The sequence below is a fragment of the Oncorhynchus mykiss genome, chromosome 1, assembly GCF_057628025.1.
Source record: "Oncorhynchus mykiss isolate SJ-2025 chromosome 1, ASM5762802v1, whole genome shotgun sequence".
Lineage (NCBI taxonomy): Eukaryota > Metazoa > Chordata > Actinopteri > Salmoniformes > Salmonidae > Oncorhynchus > Oncorhynchus mykiss.
The window spans coordinates 55,734,564-55,755,842 of NC_143022.1; the positions used below are offsets into that span (position 1 = coordinate 55,734,564).

General features: G+C 43.0%; 1 protein-coding gene across 2 annotated transcripts in view; it reads right to left on the bottom strand.

Moving 5' to 3' along the window:
* The window catches only part of LOC110525255 (5'-nucleotidase domain-containing protein 3), a 45,951-nt gene that overhangs the window by 20,134 nt on the left and 4,538 nt on the right, over window positions 1–21,279 (bottom strand). The window contains exons 4-6 of one of the 2 annotated variants that reach the window (XM_021605237.3): window positions 20,483–20,538; window positions 19,322–19,412; window positions 18,833–18,970 (exon numbers count right to left, since the gene is read on the bottom strand). In XM_021605237.3, the coding sequence (XP_021460912.2) occupies window positions 18,833–18,970; window positions 19,322–19,412; window positions 20,483–20,538 (285 nt within the window). The remainder of the gene's footprint in view (window positions 1–18,832; window positions 18,971–19,321; window positions 19,413–20,482; window positions 20,539–21,279) is intronic. The other variant, XM_090234678.1, reaches the window with a different exon arrangement.

Consider the following 21,279-nt stretch of genomic DNA (forward strand, 5'->3'; position numbering starts at 1 on the left):
TTGGGAGTCGTGTTTGGCCACGCAGTCGTGGGTGAACAGGGAGTACATGAGGGGCCCCAGTGTTCAGGATTAGCATGGCAGATGTTGTTGCCTACACGTACCACCTGGATGTGGCCTGTCAGGAAGTCCAGGATGCAGTTGCAGAGGGAGGTGTTTAGTCCCAGGGTCCTTAGCTTAGTGATGAGCTTTGTGGGCACAACGGTGTGTAAACGCTGACCTGTAGACAATAAAACAGCATTCTCACATAGGTGTTCCTTTTGTGGCAAAGGGCAGTGTGCAGTGCAACTGAGATTGCGTTGTCTGTGGATCTGTTGGGGCGGAACGTGAATTTGAGTGGGTCTAGGGTTTCCGGGATGATGGCGTTGATGTGAGCCATGACCACCCTTTCAAAGCACTTCATGGCTACCGACATACAGTGCCTTGCGAAAGTATTCGGCCCCCTTGAACTTTGCGACCTTTTGCCACATTTCAGGCTTCAAACATAAAGATATAAAACTGTATTTTTTAGTGAAGAATCAACAACAAGTGGGACACAATCATGAAGTGGAACGACATTTATTGGATATTTCAAACTTTTTTAACAAATCAAAAACTGAAAAATTGGGCGTGCAAAATTATTCAGCCCCCTTAAGTTAATACTTTGTAGCGCCACCTTTTGCTGCGATTACAGCTGTAAGTCGCTTGGGGTATGTCTCTATCAGTTTTGCACATCGAGAGACTGAATTTTTTTCCAATTCCTCCTTGCAAAACAGCTCGAGCTCAGTGAGGTTGGATGGAGAGCATTTGTGAACAGCAGTTTTCAGTTCTTTCCACAGATTGGCAAATTCGCCACTGGCTCCCTGTGCTCTTCACAGATGAAAGCAGGTTCACACTGAGCACATGTGACAGAAGTGACAGTCTGGAGACGCCGTGGAGAACGTTCTGCTGCCTGCAACATCCTCCAGCATGACCGGTTTGGCGGTGGGTCAGTCATGGTGTGGGGTGGCATTTCTTTGGGGGCCCGCACAGCCCTTCATGTGCTCGCCAGAGGTAGCCTGACTGCCATTAGGTACCGAGATGAGGTCCTCAGACCCCTTGTGAGACCATATGCTAGTGCGGTTGGCCCTGGGTTCCTCCTAATGCAAGACAATGCTAGACCTCATGTGGCTGGAGTGTGTCAGCAGTTCCTGCAAGAGGAAGGCATTGATGCTATGGACTGACCCTCCCGTTCCCGAGACCTGAATCCAATTGAGCACATCTGGGACATTATGTCTCGCTCCATCCACCAACGCCACGTTGCACCACAGACTGTCCCAGGAATTGGCGGATGCTTTAGTCCAGGTCTGGGAGGAGATCATCCGCCACCTCACCAGGAGCATGCCCAGGTGTTGTAGGGAGGTCATACAGGCACGTGGAGGCCACACACACTACTGAGCCTCATTTTGACTTGTTTTAAGGACATTACATCAAAAGTTGGATCAGCCTGTAGTGTGGTTTTACACTGTAATTTTGAGTGTGACTCTAAATCCAGACCTCCATGGGTTGATAAATTTGATTTTGATTGATCATTTTTGTGTGATTTTGTTGTCAGCACATTCAACTATGTAAAGAAAAAAGTATTTAATAAGAATATTTCATTCATTCAGATCTAGGATGTGTTATTTTGGTGTTCCCTTTATGTTTTTGAGCAGTGTATTTAGGCAGGTTACCTTTGCTTCCTTAGGTACAGGGACATTGGTGGTCTGCTTGAAATATGTTGGTATTACAGACTCAGTCAGGCAGGGAGAGGTTGAAAATGTCAGTGAAGACACTTGCCAGTTGGTCCGCACATGCTTTGAGTACCCGTCCTGGTAATCCGTCTGGCCCTGCGGCTTTGTAAATGTTGACCTGTTTAAAGGTCTTGCTCACATCGGCTATGGAGAGTGTGATCACACAGTCGTCCGGAACAGCTGGTGCTCTCATGCATGCTTCAGTGTTGCTTGCCTCGAAGCGAGCATAAAAAGGCATTTAGCTCGTCTGGTAGGCTCGCGTCACTGGACAGCTCGCGCATGGGTTTCCCTTCGTAGTCCGTAATAGTTTTCAAGCCCTGCCACACCCGACGAGCGTCAGAGCCGGTGTAGTAGGATTCAATCTTAATCCTGTTTTGACGCTATGCCTGTTTGATGGTTCGTCTGAGGGCGTATCGGAATTTCTTATAAGCGTCCGGATTAGTGTCCCGCTACTTGAAAGTGGCAGCTCGTTTTTAGGTCGATGCAGATGTTGCCTGTAATCCATGGCTTCTGGTTGGGATATGTTCGTACGGTCAATGTGGGGGCGATGTCATTGATGCACTTGTTGATGAAGCCGGTGACTGAGGTGGTGTACTCCTCAATGCCATTGGATGAATCCCAGAACACATTCCTGTTTGTGATTGCAAAACAGTCCTGTTGCCTAACATCTGCTTCATCTGACCACTTCCGTATTGAGCGAGTCACTGGTACTTCCTGCTTTAGTTTTTGCTTGTAAGCAGGAATCAGGAGGATAGAATTATGATCAGATTTTCTAAATGGAGGGCAAGGGAGAGCTTTGTATGCGTCTCTATGTGTGGAGTAAAGGTGGTATAGAGATTTTGTTCCTCTGGTTGCACGTGACATGCTGGTAGAAATGAGGTAAAACGGATTTACGTTTGCCTGCATGAAAATCCCTGGCCATTTGGAGCACCGCTTCTGGATGAGTATTTTCTTGTTTTCTTTGTCCAGTTCGAGGTGAGTAATCACTGTTCTGATGCCCAGAAGCTCTTTTCGGTCATTAAGAGACGGTAGCAGCAACATTATGTACAAAATAAGTTAAAAACAACACAAAAAAACTAACAAAATAGCACAGTTGGTTAGGAGCCCGTAAAACGGCAGCCATCCCCTCCGGCGCCATTATAGCGAGCGTCCTTTCACACTTGTGGCGTACAGCAGGTCAGCCACCAGGGGGAGACTAGTCAAGGACTGGTAAAAGATGGAGTATACATCACGAGGCACTTCCAAGGGCTGGCCACCCATCAAATATCCCTTACACAGCCAGGATAGTCCCACTAAGTGCAAACCAGATTGGATGGCATTTTGCTGCAGAAAGCTGTGGTAGCCATGCTCATTAAATGTGCATTGAATTCCAAAATAAATCCCAGAGAGTGTATTTATTATAGATCCCCCCCTTAGCTGTTGCCAAAGCAGCAGCTACTCTTCCTGGGGTACAGCGAAATTAAGGCAGTTTATACAATTTCAAAAACATTACAACACATTCACAACACACTGTGTGCCCTCAAGCCCCCTACTCCACCACTACCACATACAATTGAAGTAGGAAGTTTACATACCCTCAGGGTAGGACCACTCCACAGATTTCTTGTTAAAAAACTAGTTTTGGTAAGTTGGTTAGGACATCTACTTTGTGCATTTTTAGTTATTTCACCAGGTAGGCAAGTTGAGAACAAGTTCGCAATTGTAAATGAGACCTGGCCAAGACAAAGCAAAGCATACAACAACACAGAGTTACACATGGAGTAAAACAAACATACAGTCAATAATACAGTAGAAACAAGTCTATATACGATGTGAGCAAATGAGGTGAGATAAGGGAGGTAAAGGCAAAAAAAGGCCATGGTGGCAAAGTAAATACAATATAGCAAGTAAAACACTGGAATGGTAGATTTGCAGTGGAAGAATATGCAAAGTAGAAATAAAAATAATGGGGTGCAAAGGAGCAAAATAAATAAATAAATAAAATAAATACAGTATGGAAAGAGGTAGTTGTTTGGGCAAAATTATAGATGGGCTATGTACGGGTGCAGTAATCTGTGAGCTGCTCTGGCAGCTGGTGCTTAAAGGTTGATAAGCGTTTCCAGTTTCAGAGACTTTTGTAGTTCGTTCCAGTCATTGGCAGCAGAGAACTGAAAGGAGAGGCGGCCAAAGAAAGAATTGGTTTTGGGGGTGACCAGAGAGATATACCTGCTGGAGCGCGTGCTACAGGTGAGTGATGCTATGGTGACCAGCGAGCTGAGATAAGGGGGGACTTTACCTAGCAGGGTCTTGTAGATGACATGGAGCCAGTGGGTTTGGCGACGAGTATGAAGCGAGCCCAGCCAACGAGAGCGTACAGGTCGCAATGGTGGGTAGTATATGGGGCTTTGGTGACAAAACGGATGGCACTGTGATAGACTGCATCCAATTTGTTGAGTAGGGTATTGGAGGCTATTTTGTAAATGACATCGCCGAAGTCGAGGATTGGTAGGATGGTCAGTTTTACAAGGGTATGTTTGGCAGCATGAGTGAAGGATGCTTTGTTGCGAAATAGGAAGCCAATTCTAGATTTTACTTTGGATTGGAGATGTTTGATGTGGATCTGGAAGGAGAGTTTACAGTCTAACCAGACACCTAGGTATTTGTAGTTGTCCACGTATTCTAAGTCAGAGCCGTCCAGAGTAGTGATGTTGGACAGGCGGGCAGGTAGCAATTGGTTGAAGAGTATGCATTTAGTTTTACTTGTATTTAAGAGCAATTGGAGGCCACGGAGTTGTATGGCATTGAAGCTTGCCTGGAGGGTTGTTAACACAGTGTCCAAAGAAGGGACAGAAGTATACAGAATGGTGTCGTCTGCGTAGAGGTGGATCAGAGAATCACCAGCAGCAAGAGCGACATCATTGATGTATACAAAGAGAGTCGGTCCAAGAATTGAACCCTGTGGCACCCCCATAGGGACTGCCAGAGGTCCAGACAACAGACCCTCCAATTTGACACACTGAACTCTATCAGAGAAGTAGTTGGTGAACCAGGCGAGGCAATCATTTGAGAAGTGATTGTCCAGATTGTCTAGCCCGGCTGATTTGTAGGGGTCCAGATTTTGCAGCTCTTTCAGAACATCAGCTGACTGGATTTGGGAGAAGGAGAAATGGGGAGGGCTTGGGCGAGTTGCTGTGGGGGGTGCAGTGCTGTTGACCGGGGTAGGGGTAGCCAGGTGGAAAGCATGGCCAGCCGTAGAAAAATGCTTATTGAAATTCTCAATTATAGTGGATTTATCAGTGGTGACAGTGTTTCCTATCTTCAGTACAGTGGGCAGCTGGGAGGTGTTCTTATTCTCCATGGACTTTACAGTGTCCCAGAACTTCTTTGAGTTTGTGTTGCAGGAAGCAAATTTCTGCTTGAAAAAGCTAGCCTTGGCTTTTCTAACTGCCTGTGTATATTGGTTTCTAGCTTCCCTGAAAAGCTGCATATCACGGGGGCTGTTCGATGCGAATGCAGAACGCCATTGGATGTTTTTGTGTTGGTTAAGGGCAGTCAGGTCTGGGGAGAACCTGGTTCTAAATATCTTGAATAGGGCTTTTTTTTTTTTTTAATAACCAGGCATCCTCTACTGACGGGATGAGATCAATATCCTTCCAGGATACCCCGGCCAGGTCGATTAGAAAGGCCTGCTCGCTGAAGTGTTTCAGGGAGCGTTTGACAGTGATGAGTGGAGGTTGTTTGACCGCTGACCCATTACGGATGCAGGCAATGAGGCAGTGATCGCTGAGATCTTGGTTGAAGACAGCAGAGGTGTATTTAGAGGGCAAGTTGGTTTGGATGATATCTATGAGGGTGCCCGTGTTTACGGCTTTGGGGAGGTACCTGGTCGGTTCATTGAAAATGTGTGTGAAATTGAGGGCATCAAGCTTAGATTGTAGGATGGCTGGGGTGTTAAGCATGTTCCAGTTTAGGTCGCCTAGCAGCACAAGCTCTGAAGATAGATGTGGGGTTCACATATGGTGTCCAGAGCACAGCTGGGGGCAGAGGGTGGTCTATAGCAGGGGGAAACGGTGAGAGACTTGTTTTTAGAGAGGTGGATTTTTAAAAGTAGAAGTTCAAATTGTTTGGGTACAGACCTGGATAGTAGGACAGAACTCTGCAGGCTATATTTGCAGCAGATTGCAACACCGCCCCTTTTGGTAGTTCTATCTTGTCTGAAAATGTTGTAGTTAGTGATGAAAATGTCAGAATTTTTGGTGGTCTTCCTAAGCCATGATTGAGACACAGCTAGAACATCCGGGTTGGCAGTGTGCTAAAGCAGTGAATAAAACAAACTTAGGGAGGAGGCTTCTCATGTTAACGTGCATGAAACCAATACTATTACAGTTACAGACGTCATCAAAAGAGAGAGATAACACAAGTAATGTTTCCAACAATTGTTTACAGAGATTATTTCCTTATTAATCCACTATCACAATTCCAGTGGGTCAGAAGTTTACATACACTAAGTTGCCTGTACCTTTAAACAGCTTGGAAAATTCCAGAAAATGATGCCATTGCATTAGAAGCTTCTGTTAGACTAAGTTATATTATTTGAGTCAATTGGAGGTGTACCTGTGGATGTATTTCAAGGCCTACCTTCAAACTCAGTGCCTCTCTGCTTGACATCATGGGAAAATCAAAAGAAATCAGCTAAGACCTCAGAAAAAAATATAAGACCTCCAAAAGTCTGGTTCATCCTTGGGAGCAATTTCCAAAAGCCTGAAGGTACCACGTTCATCTGTACAAACAATAGTAAGCAAGTATAAACACCATGGGACCACGCAGCTATCATACCACTCAGGAAGGAGACGCGTTCTGTCTCCTAGAGATGAACGTACTTTGGTGCGAAATGTGCAAATCAATCGCAGAACAACAGCAAAGGACCTTGTGAAGATGCTGGAGGAAACAGGTACAAAAGTATCTATATAGTAAAGCAGGACCTATAATTGACATAACCTGAAAGGCAGCACAGCAAGGAAGAAGCCACTGCTCCAAAACCGCCCCAAAAAAGCCAGACTACAGTTTGCAACAGCACATGGGGACAAAGCTCGTACTTTTTGGAGAAATGTCCTCTGGTCTGATGGAACAAAAATAGAACTGTTTGGCCATAATGACCACCGTTATTTTTCGAGGGGAAAGGTGGAGGCTTGCAAGCTGAAGAACACCATCCCAACCGTGAAGCACAGGGGTTTCAGCATCATGTTGTGGGGGTGCTTTTCTGCAGGAGGGACTGCTGTACTTCACAAAATAGATGGCTTCATGACGAAGAAAAATTATGTGGATATATTGAAGCAACATCTCAAGACATCAGGAAGTTAAAGCTTGGTCACAAATGGGTCTTCCAAATGGACAATGATCCCAAGCATACTTCCAAAATTGAGGCAAAACGGCTTAAGGACAACAAAGTCAAGGTATTGGAGTGTCCATCACAAAGCCCTGACCTCAATCCCATAGAGGATTTGTGAACAGAACTGAAAAAGCATGTGCGAGCAAGGAGTCCTACAAACCTGACTCAGTTACACCAGCTCTGCCAGGAGGAATGGGCCAAAATTCACCCAACTTATTGTGGGAAGCTTGTGGAAGGCTACCCCAAACATTTGACCCAAGTTAAACAATTTAAAGGCAATGCTACCAAATATTAATTGAGTGTATGTAAACTTCTGACCCATTGGGAATGGGATGAAATAAATAAAAGCTTAAATAAATTATTCTCTCAACTATTATTCTGACATTTCACATTCTTAAAATAAAGCGGTGATCCTAACTGACCTAAGACAGGGAATTTTTACTAGGATTAAATGTCAGGAATTGTAAAAAATATATATATAAAAAAAAAAGTTTAAATGTAATTGGCTAAGGTGTATGTAAACTTCAGACCTCAACTGTACCTACAGTACTAAATCCATGTGTATATACAGTGGGGCAAAAAAGTATTTAGTCAGCCACCAATTGTGCAAGTTCTCCCACTTAAAAAGATGAGGCTTGTAATTTTCATCATAGGTACACTTCAACTATGACAGACAAAATGAGAGAAAAAAAATCCAGAAAATTCACATTGTAGGATTTTTTATGAATTGATTTGCAAATTATGGTGGAAAATAAGTATTTGGTCAATAACAAAAGTTTCTCAATACTTTGTTATATACCCTTTGTTGGCAATGACAGAGGTCAAACGTTTTCTGTAAGTCTTCACAATGCTTTCACACACTGTTGCTGGTATTTTGGCCCATTCCTCCATGCAGATCTACTCTAGAGCAGTGATGTTTTGGGGCTGTTGCTGTGCAACACGGACTTTCAACTCCCTCCAAAGATTTTCTATGGGGTTGAGATCAGGAGACTGGCTAGGCCACTCCAGGACCTTTAAATGCTTCTTACGAAGCCACTCCTTCGTTGCCCGGGCGGTGTTTTTGGGATCATTGTCATGCTGAAAGACCCAGCCACGTTTCATCTTCAATGCCCTTGCTGATGGAAGGAGGTTTTCACTCAAAATCTCACTATACATGGCCCCATTCATGCTTTCCTTTACACAGATCAGTCGTCCTGGTCCCTTTGCAGAAAAACAGCCCCAAAGCATTCTTTGTCCTCCAAACACGACGAGTTGAGTTTTTACCAAAAAGTTATATTTTGGTTTCATCTGACCATATGACATTCTCCCAATCTTCTTCTGGATCATCCAAATGCTCTCTAGCAAACTTCAGACGGGCCTGGACATGTACTGGCTTAAGCAGGGGGACACGTCTGGCCATGCAGGATTTGAGTCCCTGGCGGCGTAGTGTGTTACTGATGGTAGGCTTTGTTACTTTGGTCCCAGCTCTCTGCAGGTCATTCACTAGGTCCCCCCGTGTGGTTCTGGGATTTTTGCTCACCGTTCTTGTGATCATTTTTATACTGATAAGTTCAAACAGGTGCCATTAATACAAGTAACGAGTGGAGGACAGAGGAGCCTCTTAAAGAAGAAGTTACAGGTCTGTGAGAGCCAGAAATCTTGCTTGTTTGTAGGTGACCAAATACTTATTTTCCACCATAATTTACAAATAAATTCATTAAAAATCCTACAGTGTGATTTTCTGGATTTTTTTTCTCACTTTGTCTGTCATAGTTGAAGTGTACCTATGATGAAAATGTTCTAAGTGGGAGAACTTGCACAATTGGTGGCTGACTAAATACTTTTTTGCCCCACTGTATAGAGTGCATGTTATTGTGTGTGTGTGTGTGTGTGTGTGTGTGTGTGTGTGTGTGTGTGTATGCATGTGTCTGTGCCAATGTTTCTGTTGCTTCACAGTCCCCACTGTTCAATAAAGTTCTCATCTGTTTTTTAAATCATATTTTACTGCTTGCGTCAACAGCAAAACACCCCCACACCGTCACAAATCCTCCTCCATGCTTCACAGTGGGAACTACACACGCAGAGATAATTCATTCACCTACTCTGCATCTCACAAAGACACGGCAGTCGGAACCAAAAATCTCAAATTTGGACTACCACCGGTCTAATGTCCATTGCTTGTGTTTCTTGGCCCAAGCAAGTTTCTTATGATTGCTGTCCTTTAATAGTGGTTTCTTTGCAGCAATTTGACCATGAAGGTCTGATTCACACAGGCTCCCCTGAACAGTTGATGGTGAGGTGTGCCTGTGGTAACTCTGGATCTTCCTTTCCTGTGGCGGTCCTCATGAGAGCCAGTTTTATCATAGCGCTTGATGATTTTTGCGATTGCACTTGAAGAAACTTTCAAAGTTCTTGAAATGTTCCGTATTGACTGACCTTCATGTCTTAAAGTAATGATGGACTGTTGTTTCTCTTTGCTTATTTGAGCTGTTCTTGCCATAATATGGACTTGGTCTTTTACCAAATAGGGCTATCTTCTGTCTACCACCCATACCTTGTCACAACAAAACTGGCATTAAGGAAAGAAATTCCACAAATTAACAAGGCACACCTGTGAATTGAAATGCATTCCAGGTGACTACATCATGAAGCTGGTTGAGAGAATGCCAAGAGTGTGCAAAGCTGTCATCAAGGCAAAGCGTGGCTACTTTGAATAATCTAAAATATATTTTAATTTCTTTCACACTTTTGGTTACAACATGATTCCATGTGTGTTATTTTATAGTTTTGATGTCTTCACTATTATTCTACAATATAGAAAATATAAAAAATAAGGAAATAAAAACCTGGAACGAGTAGGTGTATCCAAACTTTTGACTGGTAGTATAAGTATTCACACCCCTGAGTCAAAACATTGTAGAGCATCTATGGCAGTGATTACAGCTGTGAGTATTTCTGGATAAGTCAAATCTAACACTTGGATTTGCCAATTATTATTTTCAAAATTGTTCAATTCTGTCACATTAGTTGCACATTGCTAGACAACCATTTGCAGGTCTTGCCATAGATTTTCAAGCAGATTTAAGTCAAAACTGTACTCGGACACAGGAACATTCACTGTCTTCTTGGTAAGCAACTTCAGTGTAGATTTGGACTTGTGTTTTAGGTTATTGTCCTGCTGAAAGGTGAATTCATTTCCCAGTGTCTGGTGGAAAGCAGACAATCAAATCAAACTTTGTCTCACGTGCCGAATACAACAGGTGTAGACCTTACAGTGAAATGCTTACTTACAAGCCCTTAACCAACAATAGAGTTAAGAAAATACCCCCCCCCCCCCCCCCCAAAAAAAAGGTTAGAATAACAAATAATTAAAGAGCAGCAGTAAATAACAATTGCGGGCTATATACAGGGGGCACCGGTATCGACGTAATATGTACATGCAGGTAGAGTTATTAAAGTGACTACGCATAGATAATAACAGAGTAGCAGCAGCAACATAGAAGGGGGGGGGGGGGACAATGCAAATAGTCTGGGTAGCCATTTGACTAGCTGTACAGGAGTCTTATGGCTTGGGGGTAGAAGCTGTTTTAGAAGCCTCTTGGAACTAGACTTGGCACTTCGGTACCGCTTGCCGTGCGATAGCAGAGAGAACAGTCTACGAATAGGGTGGTTGGAGTCTTTGACAATTTCTAGGGCCTTCCTCTGACACCGCCTGGTGTAGAGGTCCTGGTTGGCAGGAATCTTGACCCCGGTGATGTACAAGGCCGTACGCACTACCAGATGTAGTGCCTTGCGGTCGGAGGCCGAGCAGTTGCCATACCAGGCAGTGGTGCAGCCGTAAAACATTGAGGATCTGAGGAACCATGCCAAATCTTTTCAGTCTCCTGTGGGAGAACAGGTTTTGTCGTGCCCTCTTCACAACTGTCTTGGTGTGCTTGGACCATGTTAGTTTGTTGGTGATGTGGACACCAAAGAACTCAACCTGCTCCACTACAGCCCCATCGATGAGAAAGGAAGCGGGCTCGGTCCTCCTTTTCCTGTAGTCCACAATCAGGGGGAGGTTGGGGAAGGTTGTTGTCCTGGCAGGGGGAGGTTGTTGCCCTGGCACCACATGGTCAGGTCTCTGACCCTCCTCCCTATAGGCTGTCTCATTGTTGTCAGTGATCAGGCCTACCACTGTTATGTTATCAGCAAACAATGATGGTGTTGGTGTCATCCCTGGCCATGCTGTCATGAGTGAACAGGGAGTACAGGAGGGGACTGAGCATGCACCCATGAGGGGCCCCCGTGTTGAGGATCAGCGTGGCGGATGTGTTGTTGCCTACCCTTACCACCTGGGGGCAGCCCGTCAGGACATCCAGGATCCGGTTGCAGATGGAGGTGTTAAGTCCCAGGGTCCTTAGCTTAGTGATGAGCTTTGAGGGCACTATGGTGTTTAACTATGGTGTTGAACGCTGAGCTGAATAGCATTCTCACATAGGTGTTCCTTTTGTCCGGGTGTGAAAGGGCAGTGTGAAGTGCAATAGAGATTGCATCATCTGTGAATCGGTTGGGATGCTATGCAAATTGGAGTGGGTCTAGGGTTTCTGGGATAATGGTGTTGATGTGGGCCATGACCAGCCTTTCAAAGCATGGCTTTCATGGCTACAGATGTGAGTGCTATGCTATGGGTCAGTAGTCATTTAGGCAGGTTACCTTAAGAGTTATTGGGCACAGGGACTATGGTGGTCTGCTTGAAACACATTGGTATTACAGACTCGGACAGGGAGAGGTTGTCAGTAAAGACACTTGCCAGTTGGTCAGTGCATGCTCGGAGTACACATCCTGGTAATCCGTCTGGCGCTGCGGTCTTGAGAAATGTTGACCTGTTTAAAGGTCTTACTCACATCAGCTGCGGAGAGTGTGTTCACACAGTCGTCCGGAACAACCGATGCTCTCATGCATGTTTTCAGTGTTACTTGCCTCGAAGCGAGCATACAAGTTGTTTAGGTCCCTTTGTAGTCTTTAAGAGTCAGCCATGACTCTGTGAAACATAAGATATTATAGTTCATGTCCCGTTGGTAGGATATACGTGCTTTCAGTTCATCTCATTTATTTTCCAGCGATTGAACGTTAGCTAGCAGGATGGAAGGCAAAGGCAGATTAGCCACTTGTCGCCTGATCCTCACAAGGCACCCGGATATTTTTCCGCAAAATCTCAGTTTCCTCTAGGATTTGCCTGTGCTGGGCTCTTTCATTTTCTCTCTCATTTTGTTTTTGTTTTATCCTGAAAACTCCCTAGTCCTTAACGATTACAAGCATAACAAGCCTCTCCTTTCAGTTCTCTACTGCCAATGACTGGAACGAACCACAAAAATCTCTGAAACTGGAAACACTTATCTCCCTCACTAGCTTTAAGCACCAGCTGTCAGAGCAGCTCACAGATTACTGCACCTGTACATAGCCCATCTTTAATTTAGCCCAAACACCTACCTCTTCCCCTATTGTATTTATTTATTTATTTTGCTCCTTTGCACCCCATTATTTCTCTCTACTTTGCACCTTCTTCCACTGCAAATCTACCATTCCAGTGTTTTGCTTGCTATATTGTATTTACTTCGCCACCATGGCCTTTACCTCCCTTATCTCACCTCATTTGCTCACATTGTATATAGACTTATTTTTCTACTGTATGTTTGTTTTACTCCATGTGTAACTCTGTTGTTGTATGTGTTGAACTGCTTTGCTATATCTTGGCCAGGTCGCAATTGTAAATGAGAACTTGTTCTCAACTTGCCTACCTGGTTAAATAAATGTGAAATAAATAAATAAAATATCAAAACCATGATGCATCCACCACCATGCTTGAAAATATGGAGACAGTTACTCAGTTATGTGTTGTATTTGACCCAAACATAATTAAGGCTTTGCGTTTAAGCCAAAAAGTGTTTATTTTATTTTATTTAACTAGGCAAGTCAGTTAAGAACAAATTCTTATTTACAATGACGGCCTACCCCGGCCAAACCCGGACGACGCTGGGCTAATTGTGCACCGCACCTATGGGACTCTCAATCATGGCCGGTGTGATACAGCCTAGATTCGAACTCTTGTTCTGAGATGCAGTGCCTTAGACTGCTGCGCCACTCGGGAGCCCCATGTTTATTTGCAGTATTACTTTAGTGACTTGTTTAGGAATATTTGTAATCTTCTTTTCACGCTGTCATTTAAGTCATAATTGTGGAGTAACTACAATGTTGATCCATCCTCAGTTTTCTTCCTTCCCAGCCATTGAACTCTGTAGCTGTTTTAACCTATTCAACTCTGAGTGGTTGTTTTGGACCTGGTACAAGAAAATAGAAAAGTGATACAGTGCCTTGCGAAAGTATTCGGCCCCCTTGAACTTTGCGACCTTTTGCCACATTTCAGGCTTCAAACATAAAGATATAAAACTGTATTTTTTTTGTGAAGAATCAACAACAAGTGGGACACAATCATGAAGTGGAACGACATTTATTGGATATTTCAAACTTTTTTAACAAATCAAAAACTGAAAAATTGGGCGTGCAAAATTATTCAGCCCCCTTAAGTTAATACTTTGTAGCGCCACCTTTTGCTGCGATTACAGCTGTAAGTCGCTTGGGGTATGTCTCTATCAGTTTTGCACATCGAGAGACTGAAACTTTTTCCCATCCCTCCTTGCAAAACAGCTCGAGCTCAGTGAGGTTGGATGGAGAGCATTTGTGAACAGCAGTTTTCAGTTCTTTCCACAGATTCTCGATTGGATTCAGGTCTGGACTTTGACTTGGCCATTCTAACACCTGGATATGTTTATTTTTGAACCATTCCATTGTAGATTTTGCTTTATGTTTTGGATCATTGTCTTGTTGGAAGACAAATCTCCGTCCCAGTCTCAGGTCTTTTGCAGACTCCATCAGGTTTTCTTCCAGAATGGTCCTGTATTTGGCTCCATCCATCTTCCCATCAATTTTAACCATCTTCCCTGTCCCTGCTGAAGAAAAGCAGGCCCAAACCATGATGCTGCCACCACCATGTTTGACAGTGGGGATGGTGTTCAGCTGTGTTGCTTTTACGCCAAACATAACGTTTTGCATTGTTGCCAAAAAGTTCAATTTTGGTTTCATTAATCGTAAGAGTTGGTGGTTTTGACTGAGCAGTCCAATGGCCAATGCTGTTTTTGGACTATGAGACCCTCGGCTATATACTATGATGAGCCAATAACATGCATAGATTATCCATTAGGCATTGCACAAATCAGTGTCTAGGTCAGAATATAAAGTTGCTACTTCCGTCAACTCAAGTTACTCAAGTCAAGTGATTAATCGTAAGAGTTAGTTGTTTTGACTGTCAAAACAAATAACTTTGATGGAATATTCCAAATTACAATTGCAATTATTCATCACAAATGCACAATATTACTTGTATTTCAATGATTCATCCAGGCCCAAGACATAAAGTCTCCTGAAAGCTGTGTAGCAATCATTCCATTGCTGACCCATAGGATGGTAATCACATACATGATTGGCTTAATCTAGAATCATGGATACCTTTCATGTGAGTATTCACACACCAGATTTTTTTTACATACCTCAGAAGGAAGATACCTCAATATCTGGAAGCACTGTCTCATGTACAATTGTTAATGCTATCTTTGAAATTTCTAACAAAATGTTGACTTGATCGTTTCATCAAGACCTTCTCATCACAAGTTGGAACAAGTGGTCAAAATTGGGACAATGCAGCCATAAATAACATGGAACAATATTTTCATGGAGGTAAGCACTACACTTCTGATGGGTTTAAAGATTGTATTACATTATCTAATAGTGTGAAAGTAAACCCCAGCTGTTATTCTTTTCACAGGGAAGGACAATCTCCATTATGCCATGAACGTTTCATTGCTGAACAACCATGGATATTTTTCCTCTCATTTGGCTCCTGTTCCTCCAACAGTGAGCAAGATCTGCCAGCAGAGCTCACTGGAGCAGGGAGACATCCCGTCATCCTTTTGGCGCCTGACAAAGTACACTTATTTTCTTCTAAATAACACTATAGTAATGTAACGGATGTGAAACGGCTAGCTTAGTTAGCGGTGGTGCGCGCTATAAATAGCGTTTCAATCGGTGACGTCACTTGCTCTGAGATCTTGAAGTAGTAGTTCCCCTTGCTCTGCAAGGGCTGTGGCTTTTGTGGAGCGATGGGTAACGATGCTTCGTGGGTGACTGTTGTGTGCAGAGGGTCCCTGGTTCGCGCCCGGGTATGGGCGAGGGGACGGTCTAAAGTTATACTGTTACAGTAACATCTTCTGCACAAAGTTACATTTCTAATAAGATTGGTGTTAAGTGAGAACGAATCCTAAAGATGGTCCAATGGGCCTGATCTGAAGCTTCTCGTCATCTCAGTATGTTGAACCACCTGATTTCTTGCAGGCTTGAGATTCAGATCCTGCTGAACGATGTTAAGCATTCGATTAACCACATGCAGGGGACGCTGAACACCATGCAGGGGCAGTGTATTGAGTTGCAGACTGCCATGTCTAAGGTAGTGTCAGATGAGTCTCAGATACAGAATAAGTCTATGATGTTATGGTGATAATGATTGAGATGGTGATTATAATAATGGTGACGAGCGGTACCCCACCCACATTGGATCTGATTTATTCAATTCAATGCAATTCAATCTTTGAGGACTGCAACCATAGAAATGCAATTTCTTTACACTAATAAGCTATTGTCAACTTCCCGTCTATGCTTATCTTGCTCATTGCTCACTGTCAATTGCTCACTGTTACCCTATGTGTGCGTGCAACTATTATTGATTTCTCACAGAAAAATAATTTGGTTGCAAATGTACCTGGGGCCATGTAAATAATTGTTAGGCTACTCATTTTGAATCCACCGGTGGCAACTTGTGTGACCATAAAAGTCTGTGTGCGACTGGGCACAGTCAAATAATTTGGTTACTGACCTGCCCTACATCATTCAAGTCGAACTAGGAAATTCTGACATTTCTGACTCACTAACTCGTTATGGAATGATGATTTTAAGTTTCCCACTTGTGAAGTATCAGAATCAACCAGTAGGAAGCTCTACGCTAATAACGTACATTCATTTTAACTCTGAGGTTCCAAGTTTCCGATGGGATGTGAATGCGTCAATAATTGCTATGGTAATTTTGAATGTTCAGTCAGTGAGCATTATGGGTAATTATCCTACATACTTACATCAAATACTTTATGATAGCATCATCTCCTGTAGTAACATTGCCATTCCAAACACAATACATGTAAAAATGAACAAAGATAGAAAATATTGCTGAAGTGAATAAAATCAGCTCAAAATTGTAGGAGGAAATGTCCCTGCAGCAGGGAGGCTTACGGTATTATAATATATTGTAGATAACATTAATATAATTTGTGTATTTACAGTATCAGTACACATACAAATGAAAGTACAGTTCCTTGCGAAAGTATTCGGCCCCCTTGAACTTTGCGACCTTTTGCCACATTTCAGGCTTCAAACATAAAGATATAAAACTGTATATTTTTGTGAAGAATCAACAACAAGTGGGACACAATCATGAAGTGGAACAACATTTATTGGATATTTCAAACTTTTTTAACAAATCAAAAACTGAAAAATTGGGCGTGCAAAATTATTCAGCCCCCTTAAGTTAATACTTTGTAGCGCCACCTTTTGCTGCGATTACAGCTGTAAGTCGCTTGGGGTATGTCTCTATCAGTTTTGCACATCGAGAGACTGAAACTTTTTCCCATCCCTCCTTGCAAAACAGCTCGAGCTCAGTGAGGTTTGATGGAGAGCATTTGTGAACAGCAGTTTTCAGTTCTTTCCACAGATTCTCGATTGGATTCAGGTCTGGACTTTGACTTGGCCATTCTAACACCTGGATATGTTTATTTTTGAACCATTCCATTGTAGATTTTGCTTTATGTTTTGGATCATTGTCTTGTTGGAAGACAAATCTCCGTCCCAGTCTCAGGTCTTTTGCAGACTCCATCAGGTTCTCTTCCAGAATGGTCCTGTATTTGGCTCCATCCATCTTCCCATCAATTTTAACCATCTTCCCTGTCCCTGCTGAAGAAAAGCAGGCCCAAACCATGATGCTGCCACCACCATGTTTGACAGTGGGGATGGTGTGTTCAGGGTGATGAGCTGTTTTGTTTTTACGCCAAACATAACGTCTTGCATTGTTGTCAAAAAGTTCAATTTTAGTTTCATCTGACCAGAGCACCTTCTTCCACATGTTTGGTGTGTCTCCCAGGTGGCTTGTGGCAAACTTTAAACAACACTTTTTATGGATATCTTTAAGAAATGGCTTTCTTCTTGCCACTCTTCCATAAAGGCCAGATTTGTGCAATATACGACTGATTGTTGTCCTATGGACAGAGTCTCCCACCTCAGCTGTAGATCTCTGCAGTTCATCCAGAGTGATCATGGGCCTCTTGGCTGCATCTCTAATCAGTCTTCTCCTTGTATGAGCTGAAAGTTTAGAGGGATGGCCAGGTCTTGGTAGATTTGCAGTTGTCTGATACTCCTTTCATTTCAATATTATCGCTTGCACAGTGCTCCTTGGGATGTTTAAAGCTTGGGAAATCTTTTTGTATCCAAATCCGGCTTTAAACTTCTTCACAACAGTATCTCGGACCTGCCTGGTGTGTTCCTTGTTCTTCATGGTGCTCTCTGCGCTTTTAACGGACCTCTGAGACTATCACAGTGCAGGTGCATTTATACGGAGACTTGATTACACACAGGTGGATTGTATTTATCATCATTAGTCATTTAGGTCAACATTGGATCATTCAGAGATCCTCACTGAACTTCTGGAGAGAGTTTGCTGCCCGGAAAGTAAAGGGGCTGAATAATTTTGCACGCCCAATTTTTCAGTTTTTGATTTGTTAAAAAAGTTTGAAATATCCAATAAATGTCGTTCCACTTCATGATTGTGTCCCACTTGTTGTTGATTCTTCACAAAAAAATACAGTTTTATATCTTTATGTTTGAAGCCTGAAATGTGGCAAAAGGTCGCAAAGTTCAAGGGGCCCGAATACTTTCGCAAGGCACTGTATATCATTTGAAAAGCTACAGTTCTTGTCTTTTGGAAATCGAACTCAAATCTTACTGCTGGCAATGTCGTACAAATCCTTGAATGGGACAAGAAGTAAGAAATTCCCTCATCTGCCTGTGTTTATTTTAAATAACTATAGCTTCAAAGCCCTGATTGCTACGGTCATTTTAAGATGTCGGCTTGAAGATCCGTTCAGCCATTTTTGGCACAGTGACTGACTACCCAAACCAAATGCAACTGCTATCTAGTGGACGACCTGGGAATCAAACAGGGGTTATTTACATCAAAGGATAGGTAGAGCCTTCCGCTTGCTCCACACATGTACAGTAGTATATCATTCCTGTAAGATGAAAAATGAAGGTAGAAGCTCTGCACTTAAAATTCCTATGGGAATTTGCGCATGTTTAGAGCTCCACCATCAGGTAACATTTCAGACCATTTTCTGATCTTTATTTCATTTAAAACCTTTTTGAACAGTAATTGGTCTACAAGCCAATTTGAAAGGAGATTCTCCATTGAACATGATTCTAACTAGTCCAGAACTAGGCTTAACCTGTGTCTGGGAAACTGCCTCTCCCTATGAGGTTCCCCCATCGGCTGCAGTTCCAGTCCAAAGAAGGTGTCTTTGGAACACCACTGTTCTGGTCTCTTTACCTTGACGTCTTTGTAGAGGTGGACAGGCTCGTAGTCGATGTTGTGCTTCATAAAGTAGTCATTAACACAGCACAGTAGGTTCATCTCTGGAAGGGAGAAGATATCCATGAACTGTTTCATAGTGTGGCCATGGGAACTCTGTGGAGGATAGAGGGGAGATTAATAAAGATCAGATAGGACAAGACACTAGTAAAGTGAGGTGTTACTAGGATATGCAAAACAGAAGTGTATCCCTAACCTCTGCCCACAGAAGTACATTTTGTAAGCACATGTAAGATTTGCTTCTGGGTTCACTGATTACCTATAATTGGGCTCCACAGGGTAGAAATATAATACTACAGTATCATAGTGGTGAAAAAAGTTAATGACCACAATGACTGGGATAAACAGAGTGGCCTTGCTGCGAAATGTAAAAGGGTAAGTTTATCACGGTAAATTAGGCTGTTCTGTATATAGTGAATGCAGAAGGGTAGAGGAGACGAGCCCTACCTTGCCATAAAAGTCACTCATATTCTCCAGAGGAACGTGGCAGCCGTCGTACATGGCAATCACCTCCTTGTCTGGCACCGGGTGAAGACCCCTACATGTGACAAGAGAACACTTCCAGACTCATATTAAGCATCTCCAATCCAAAATCAAATCTAGAATTCGGCTTCCTATTTCGCAACAAAGCATCCTTCACTCATGGTGCCAAATATACCCTCGTAAAGCTGACTAACCTACCGATCCTTGACGATGTCGTTTACAAAATAGCCTCCAAAATTCTACTCAGCAAACTGGATGCAGTCTATCACAGTGCCATCCGTTTTGTCACCAAAGCCCCATATACCACCCACCACTGCGACCTGTACGCTCTCGTCGGCTGGCCCTCGCTACATATTCGTCGCCAGACCCACTGGCTCCAGGTCATCTATAAGTCTTTGCTAGGTAAAGCCCCTCCTTATCTCAGCTCACTGGTCACCATAACACCCAGCAGTAACAGGTATATCTCACTGGTCATCCCCAATGCCAACTTCTCCTTTGACCGCCTTTCCTTCCAGTTCTCTGCTGCCAATGACTGGAACAAATTGCAAAAAATAAAATGAAAAATGATTGGCTGAAGTTGGAGACATATCTCCCTCACTAACTTTAAGCATCAGCTATCTGAGCAGCTTACCGATCGCTGCAGCTGTACATAGCCCATCTGTAAGTAGCCCATCCAACTACCTACCTCATCCCCATATTGTTTTTATTAACTTTTTTGCTCTTTCGCAAACTAGTATTTCTACTTGCACATCAATCACTCCAGTGTTAATTTGCTTAATTGTTATTACTTCGCTACTATGGCCTATTTATTGCCTTATCTCCTTACTCCATTTGCACACACTGTATATATATTTTTTTCTATAGTGTTACTGACTGTACTTTTGCTTATGCCATTTGTAACTCTGTGTTGTTTTTTGTCGCACTGCTTTGCTTTATCTTGGCCAGGTCGCAGTTGTAAATGAGAACTTGTTCTCAACTGGCCTACCTGGTAAAATAAAAAATAAAAATACAAGTTTGTACTATCATACACTTCCAATATGCCACTCCATCCATATGTTTAAATCCAAAAGAGTGTTGAATGTAAAGGTATTGATTGTAAACTGTGATAGTGTTGATAGTACATACCTGTATACTGTTCCCAACTGGATGTAGTGAAAGGCATCTATCTTCATCAGTAATGCCTGGAACAAATAATTGATTAACACAAATTAGAAAAAGATTGGCACTTGTCAGCCAATCAGAAATGTAATATTCACACAAGCAGTGATATAAAGCCTTATAACAGCTACAGATAACTGGAAAAATAAAGGATATGCTTGGCATTGCGCATGGTGATCTTAGGCTTGTGTGGCACTGCTCGGTCATTGAAACCCATTTCATGAAGCTCCCGACGAACAGTCATTGTGCTGATGTTGCTTCCAGATAGTTTGGAACTTGGTAGTGAGTGTTGCATTCGAGGACAGATGATTTATGCGCTACGCGCTTCAGCACTCAGCTGCCCCACTCTGTGAACTTGTGTGGCCTTCCAGTTCACTGGCTGAGCTGCTGTTGCTCCTAGACGTTTCAATAACAGTAACAGCAATAACAGCACTTACAGTTGACTGAGGCAGCTCTAGCAGGGCAGAACATCTTTCTTGTTGGAAAGATGGCATCCTATGTTGAAAGTCACTGAGCTATTCAGTAAGGCCATTATACTGCCAATGTGTGTCTATGGAGATTGCATGGCTATGTGCTCACTTTTATACACCTGCCAGCAACAGGTGTGGCTGAAATAGCTGAATCCACTCATTTGAAAAGGTTGTCCACATACTTGTGTGTATATATAGTACATATTGAAAACAGGTGCTTCCACACAGGTCTGGTCCGTGAGTTAAGTAATTAACATCCCACCAGAGTCATGTATAAAAATGCCCAGTTGCCCA